Here is an 8,310-nt window from a genome sequence, read left to right as displayed (position 1 = left end):
AGCACCTGAAGGGAATCTGCAAGAAAGATGGAGAAAGGGCATGTAGTGACAGGGCAAGGGGGCTTCAAACAGAAATAGAGTTGGTTTAGATTAGCTGTAAGGAAGATGTTCTTTACTGTGAGGGTAGTGAGAGAGTAGAACAGGCTGCCCAGAGAAATTGGGGATGCCCCATCCATAGGATGGAGTTAATTTTCCCCATAGCCACCTTATAGTGCTAATAAGTGCAGTAGGCTTACATACAGCAACCACCTGAGGGCTGAAGCCCTGCTTCCTGGGAGGTGGCTGGATCACCTGCTGATGGGAAGTAGAGAATAAAATTTTTGCAATGTTTTTTCCTTTACCTACACACACGGGATCTTTCCAATTTAGATTAGATATTAGGAAGAAAATTAATTATTCCAAGACTGCTGACAATGAGAGAGAGAAATCAAAATAATCTTGCTGGAGCTATTGACATTTTATGTTGTTGCCAGTAAAGAATCACACTTTAGATGAGAATTCCAAGTGGTTTTCTTTCACAGGATTAGAAAGGATTTCATAAACCATGCCAGAAAAACTGCTCTGGCTGTTGGCTGCTGCTGCACTTCCTCCTTTACTCTCCTCACACTGATAGGAATAATGGAATCTCCACCCACACAAGTTTTCAACCTGCTTGTGCCTGAAGATTTAAGTTCCTGCATAGTTGTCAATATAGCCAGGGACTGAAGACATTTGAGCAGGAAAAATTCTCAGGCAAGTTTCTTTTTCCTTCATTTTTTTAAATTTCTTGAGTCACTGTCCAATCACCAATTTAACATCTCACTCTGCTCAGCTGAATCTGTATGAAATTGCTGTGAGTAAACAAGAAAATGAAAGAAAATATTCTAGCAATGTTTGTTGTTGGGATTGAAATGTCTTTTTATCTAGATTATATTTTTTATTGAGATTATTTCTATACTCTCTCCTTAAGCACAGCTTTCCTCTGACCAGACTCTGGAGCTCTGAAAGTTATGCCTAAGAGGTCTCCCTGGGAGAAATCCCAAAATCAATAACTAGTTTTTGTAAAACAGATTGATTTACATAATTAAAGTCTAACAACCTTTAGTTAATGATCAATCTAGTTCAGGTTATTTTTGTGCAATATATTTCAAGATACAGCAAAGAATTCCAAGAGTGAAAAGGTCCAGGAACAAAACACAGGAAAGGTCTTCAAATATTTTTTGTGAGTATAAGGCACAAAGGGTATTAGCAGTTAGTTTCTGTTTATTTTCTTCATGGAGGAACGGTTGGGTCCTGTATGCTGATTTCATTGCATGTTATTCTCTTCCTTCTTTTGACTCACACCTCTGATTACATTTTTTTGCCTTTAGAAGCCCTCATACTGACCATCAGAATTTTACATGAATGTATTTGATATGAGAATAATGACTTTTTTCTATTTTTGTATCTGAGTAAAGAGAATGATTTTTACAGACATAGAAAACTACCTCTAGCTATACATCATGCATATCTGAAAATGAGATCCAGCTTTAAGGAGTCTATATATGGATCCAGATAGGCCAAATCATGGCCAAAGAAATCAAAGGACATGGAATTTGATCAGTAAGACAGACCTCAAGATGAGTAAATTCAGATTATTTTCTGAGCAACCATGTTAATTCTAAGCCTTTCTTCATGCAGTTCTCACTGGCCATGGATAAAATGAAAGATTTGAGTCTGGAAGAGACAGTGACTCGATCAAAGTTTTTTGACCTGAAAGGTATTCCCCTCACACAACCAATTGCCAGTGTTTGGGACCAAGTGTGGAAGTTCAAAGCCAGGCCTGATGATGTGCTCATCGCAACCTATGCAAAAGCAGGTAGGTGTGGATAGGAAACAGAATAGAAAAGTTTGGCATAGTTCTTATTGTTGGGGTTGTGGTCTATGGTTTTTCTACAGTGACTGATAATTTTTTAACTCCAAACTAGATATATTTTAAAGACATGAAGCTGTGTCAGCTGTGACAAGTAAGTCCTGACTTCTTTGGCAGATGCAACAACCATCTGTTACTACTGAAGTGCAAATGGCCAAAATCTAATGACCTATAATTGTTACCTTTAATTGAGATTATGTACATTTATATTAATGGTGGCAATAGAAGTCTTCCACCAATATGCAGTGATTTAACAATGACTGGAAAGAAGTGATAATTACTAAGAAATAACAGAAACTGACTCTGTGACTATGGAACATTTTAGGTATTTGGGGAATGATTTTTTTGTGTAAACAGTAGTGATTTCTGAAACTTGATTAATTCTTTAAAATAAGCAAATTAATTTAATAATTTTGGCCAATAAAATAAAATAAGATACCGCCATTAATATTAGCTATCTAGCATTTTACTCAGTGACTGGACAAGATTTCTCCTCTTCATCAAACCCTTTATAATTACCACACAAGAAAACAATTAACAACAAGCATCAATATTAATTCTGTATGAAGAAAAACATGCAGTTTTGGAGATTCATGAAGAGATATGGGAGAATTTGATCATCATAAAAAACTATTATTTGAATTAGCAACAATTTTTAGGGTTTTGTTTTTGGTTTTTTTTGATGTTTTTAACAAAAAATCCACCATCAGTTTTGTAAAACCTGAAAGCTTTTGATTTAATACCTGTACACTGAAGGCAAAACCACATTATTTTATCCAGCTGGGATTAAAACCTTCCAGACACTGAACTGAAAATAAATAAAGTTAGGATTCCATCTGACATTATGTCATATCTGTGTGAGATGCACAACACAAGCATCTTAAGAAGAGCTGAATCTCCTGCCCAAATTGCTTTCCAATTTATCCCTTATCCTGTTCTCTAGCTGACCCGCCACAGTACCTCAGAGGAGATGCACTTGACGCAGCGATGACAGCTATAAAAGAGACACATGAGATACACTATACTGTAACTCTCACAAAATGTTGCAGGCACTCAGGCAGATGAAACGTTGTACATACCTTCATTAACATGTTTCAAATGGAAACTTTGCAAGCACTGCCAGTTTTTTATATTTTCGAACTGTATGAAATTTTAACTCACTTGAAGTTCAGGTATTGCATTTTCTTACTCAAATTCAGTATAAAAATAAAATTGAAATACCTGAATGTTTGTGAGGGATGAAAGGAGGGAGTTTCATTCCTCTGCAAATAATATCGTCTCTAAACAATAGTGAGTTTATCCCAGTGGTTTTTTTCAGTACTGGTGCGGGGGCTATTTCTTTAAGCAAGAGGAAGTCTGTCTAAAATGGAATTCCTGAATTGAGCTTTGGGAATTACCTTTGTTGCTTAGCAAGGCCTTTTGTCTGTATTATACTCTTTCCATTTTGTCTATTATTTTCTATGCTATTCTTTCCCCCATTAGCACAGAGTCCATCCTTCTGGCTTTCAGCCCCCTGGTAGAAGAAACTCTTGACTATCCTGGAGGGAAACATCTAAACATTTGTCATTTTCAGGTACCACATGGACACAGGAGATAGTGGACATGATTCAACAAAACGGAGATACTGAGAAGTTTAAACGTGACACTACTTACAAACGCCACCCTTTCCTTGAATGGTTTACGCCAGAGCCTCCATCTGCACGTTACTCAGGTGAATATTATTTGTATTTTAGACAAAATGAAACAAAACAAGCACATAGTGTTTTGCAGTGGGGTTCTGAGACTTCTCTCCCGGTTCGGCTGGATCGAGCACGGCAGAACAAATCAGGACAGGTACGATGGAGTGCCCAAAGTTAGATTTTAATGTTCACAGGGACGGCATGGTCTGAGGGGCTGCTCCCAAACACCAAGGGGTGTGGTGAACTTACAATGTATAGGGGTATCTTAGGGAGGGGTCCAGTCGAGAACACAGACCAGGGACATGACCTATTATAGAATGATCTCATTAGCATCCCCCCTGCACCCCACCTCCCAAGGCCTCAGGTTTGTTCCCTCTATGTCAGGAGCCCAGTCCAAGGTTTTATCCATCCCAGCTAATTTGGTTCCCACAATAGTACTGATGCCACAAGTTTCCTGGAAAGGGTCCCACTTGCTTTGTTCTTGAACTAAGCACCATTTTGGCTATTAGGGATCAGTTCAGGTGCTTTAACATAAACATCTAGTGGTACTCAAGGTGCTGCAAGGCTGGCAGATGTGATCGCTTCAGGTGCTACTGAAGACCATGTTTTGGAGTGGTATCTGAAGCTGTGTTTGATACTCCACAGTATCTAAACCTGCAGCAGATATGTATAAAATGGCAACATGGGGGCAGTTGAATGCCATTCTGTGATTACAGGCTGTATGGAAGAGAAACCTGTGTCATAGAGGTATTCCAAAAGGTACATAATGTTTCCAGTGGTTTTGCTACAGTTTCAAGTTACTGCTGCTGTTCTAGGGTCCAGTCATCTAAACAAGTTATGAAACATTCAGGCAACCAGCAGGCTTCACTGGCTTGCAGTTTCTTACAAAAGTCTCCTCCAGCAAGGGCTCCATTTCCACAAAAAATCATTAAGTCAGACTCTCACATTTGAAGCTAAAAAGTTTGATTAGCTCTGCAGAAGCTACTTTTTCTCTTCTAACCTAGACTGTGTTGACACAGAGAGAAAAAAATTATAGATGACAGAGGATGATCTATGATGACAGGGAAAAATTATGGAAGTCATGATAGATGTTTAATAGGCAGAGGGAAGGAGATAACCCATTTCCAAATATCACCAGATATTCCCAAGTTCTCCCATATATGCATAGCTACTGAAAATCCACTCCTGGTTTGTATTTACATCCTATCCACAAAGTGTAGTCAGCCATCATATTCTTGTATCCTAGAAAGAAACTAAAATTTCTTACCTGTAAGGTGGAAGGACAGCACTAAATATTGCAAAGGAAAAACTTTGGTTGGATAAATAGAAATCAGTACTCATCATCATCCCTTGGAGAGGAGTCAGATATGGGCCCAAGAAAGCAAAAAGATATAAATCAGTGTTTCCCCTTTTCTACTCAAATACACAGGTAAAATTTTCTCTAGACACGTTGAAGATGCTTACGTAATGTTGTATATGTTACCCTGCTGAGTAAGTGCTTTAGAGATGAATGATCAATGCAAGGTGAACTGCTGAAAAGTCACAATCACTCTCACATGTGTGAGCATAGGAAAGAAGTGCTAGTGCAATCTAGAGAACAACTCACATCTAATTAAACATCCCACAGGTGTGGAGTTAGCTGAAGCCATGCCATCACCACGAACAATCAAAACACATCTGCCCGTGCAGCTGCTGCCTCCATCCTTCTGGGAACAAAACTGTAAGGTAAGGCTGAAGAGGCCTACTGTACTTCACAAAGAAAGTGACATAAACCAGGGCAGAATATGTTTTCCAGAATCTCTGAGAAATCAAAAGGTCTCTAAAAATATTTTCCCTTTAATGCGCAAAGTCCATGGGAATCTAAAGTCATGACTAAGTTACCTGACCTGGATTTTAGAAAATGGTAGCTTCAAAGAAAAACCTCTTAAACAGCTCCAGCAGGCTCCAAGAGAAAACTCCAGGAGATCCTTCAATATCTATATTTGTATGTGCAAGTTAATTTATTTCTCCTTCTTTTCATATCGATAAAGATAATCTACGTGGCAAGAAATGCAAAAGACAACCTCGTGTCATACTACCATTTCCACAGAATGAATAAAGAATTGCCTGATCCAGGAAGCTGGGAGGAGTTTGTGGAGAAATTTGTGACTGGACAAGGTGGTTAACTGCAATCAGTTGTACAAGAGATTTTGATGATTTTAAGAATCCATGGCATAGATTTATTAATTTCAGTTTTGGTTTGAAATCCAGCGCAGACACTGTGGAAGGATATTTGCTGAAGGTGTTTAAGTCATAATTTTTCTTCATTCATAGGTTTTTATTATTACCTAAAGGAATAAATCTTTCTTTAAGCTCCCATTTTGAGAAAAAATCAAAACACTATTCTTTATTCTGTTATAATTCAGAAACATATATAACAAATTTCAGGCTTCATCTCTTCTCTCTGAGATTAAAGGGAAGACATTTGAAAAGGAACAATGGTTTAACTGGTTTTACTCTAACCCGATAAAATTTGAAATTTAAAAAATAAGCGGAGAGTTAATTTTGCTAGAAATGTGCAGTGTGAATTTGAGATAAGGGAGCTTTGTACCTAAATTAATGTATCTAAAAATCAGGCAGCTGAACAAAAACAGGTATCTAAGGGCAGGCAACCCCAGAAGCTGACTCCTCTCTTTCTAGAAGAGGTGCTGATACCACAGGATATCCAAGAAACAAAACCTGGTCAAGTGGGTGGCATTTTACAGATTGGGTCATTAAAGCTTCCTTAAGTGATTAGTATTTTTGCCACCCTGTAGGCCTAGAAATACCACTGTCTGTACCAGCACAAGAGTCACACGTCCAAAGGAGACCTCATGTCTTGTGTTTGACCAGCTCAGCTTGGGAGCCATCTGTCCCAGTACAGACAAAGAACTTATCTCCTTTTGTCTTAGATAGCCATTTTGACACTTGCTTGAGAGAAGCAGGCACTTCTGATAGCATGGCAAATATTAAAATCAGGTAGAATCATAGAATAATGCAAGCTGGAATGGATTTTTATTGTCCATACAGTCCCAACCCTTGCCCTGCTCAAAACAGGGCCAATTAAGAGAAGCCTTGTTCAGCTGATCAAATGAATACTGGAAATGTATCTTTCCATTGACTATAATGTATCTGCATTTGTTGCCCTCTAAAGTTACACATGAATCCTGTTCTGAGCATCCATAAAACTGAGGGATTAATAGCAAAAATGCTGTAATAAGCACAGAGCACAGCAGTGCTTATTATCACAGTCATAATGATTCAAAACCAGCTTGGAAATTCACAGGTACTGGTTAAGAGGGAAATGTGAGTGCCACATGTGTTAAAAGACAGTTGGGACATTCATAGCTGCTGTTGATATTACTTCTTTTTCAGTCCTCTGGGGTTCCTGGTATGACCATGTAAAAGGATGGTGGAAGGCAAAAGACAAGCACCGTATTCTCTATCTCTTCTATGAAGATATGAAGGAGGTAAAAGGCTGAACATATGTTTATAGAGCTCTGAAATCTGTAAGCCTAGTAGATACTAACTACAAGCAACAGTTTTATATTGTAATGCCAGTATCAGTAAACCATACAATAACCTGATCTTCTCTGAGAATTGCAGCTCTCACACGATGTTTGATTTCTTTGCTTTTCCCACCTCTGTATCTTATCCCATGTAATTGTCTCTGCAGAATCCTAAGCAAGAAATTCAGAAGATTGCAAAGTTTCTAGAGAAGGATCTGAGTCAGGAGGTTCTAAACAAAATAGTCCATAATACCTCATTTGAGGTAATGAAGGAAAACCCCATGGCAAACTACACTAAAGACTTTGAAGGAATAATGGATCACTCCATTTCCCCATTCATGAGAAAAGGTACTGAGGTTTCTTATTGATATCAACTCTGGTTGTCATTCTGTTTTGAAATAAGCATTTGAAGTACAAGTATCTGATAAGTTGTGGATAATGAGCTTCAAGAAATACTAGTAAATGATTTTTATTTTTTTTGCCATTTTGCCATTTCTTAGGGACTGTTGCAGACTGGAAGAATCATTTCACTGTGGCACAGAATGAGAAATTTGATGAAGATTATAAGAAGAAAATGTCTGATACCTCTCTTGTTTTTCGCATGGAATTGTAATTACTTGCAACTGAAATTAATGATCTTCAGCCTCATCCATGTTATGTATTTTCCTTTCCTTCACAAAATGCCACTGTCCCTAAGATTCCAAGATCTCTCTTTCACACAGCACTGATTTTTCATTACTGGGAGAGTGCCCATTATGTCAAAGTTTAAGTCTCCCTGAAGAAAATAATTCCACTGGACAATTCTGCCACCACTACCACACTAACTTTCAGAATTAATAAAAATATTTAAGACACACTGTGGGTTTTGATCTTTGTAAAACTGCAGTTGATATTGCTGGCATTTTCAAATCAAACTCTAACAGAAACTAGGAGCCAAAAGGAAAAAAAGGTGTTAAAAGAGTGCAACAGGTTGTATGAACATTAATCAATAAATAACAATATACAAATTTATTATGAAGAAAAATGAATTTACAAATTTAAAGGTGGCCAAGTATATTGAGAGGAACAGAAGTGCACAAAATAGAATAAATTTCATTTTCTCTCATTTTAAATTGGACATAAGAAATGCTGAAAGCAACATTTCCAAAAACACCAAACACCCATTACTTGCTGAAGGGCTACATAGAGGCATCCATCTACAGTCTAGCTGTGG

General features: G+C 37.8%; 1 protein-coding gene across 2 annotated transcripts; it reads left to right on the top strand.

Annotated features, from left to right (window-relative positions):
- Positions 1–660: 660 nt before the first annotated feature.
- On the top strand, positions 661–7,953 carry SULT1C4 (sulfotransferase family 1C member 4). Of its 2 annotated transcripts, none has more exons than XM_088051426.1 (8): positions 661–732; positions 1,660–1,837; positions 3,465–3,602; positions 5,198–5,295; positions 5,601–5,727; positions 6,964–7,058; positions 7,265–7,445; positions 7,598–7,953. In XM_088051426.1, the coding sequence occupies exons 2-8, from the start codon at positions 1,672–1,674 to the stop codon at positions 7,708–7,710; spliced, it is 918 nt and encodes a 305-aa protein (XP_087907552.1). In that variant the 5' UTR covers positions 661–732; positions 1,660–1,671; the 3' UTR covers positions 7,711–7,953. The 2 variants fall into 2 exon arrangements, with proteins under 2 accessions (XP_087907552.1, XP_005516625.2); XM_005516568.3 differs by lacking the exon at positions 661–732 and adding an exon at positions 1,125–1,201.
- The last annotated feature ends 357 nt before the right edge of the window (positions 7,954–8,310 follow it).

This window comes from Pseudopodoces humilis, chromosome 2 (assembly GCF_049639895.1).
Source record: "Pseudopodoces humilis isolate 2021_Gansu_Grassland_sample_001 chromosome 2, ASM4963989v1, whole genome shotgun sequence".
Taxonomy (NCBI): Eukaryota; Metazoa; Chordata; class Aves; order Passeriformes; family Paridae; genus Pseudopodoces; species Pseudopodoces humilis.
Note: the sequence above shows the minus strand (reverse complement) of the source record. Positions and strands in the feature narration are given on the sequence as shown.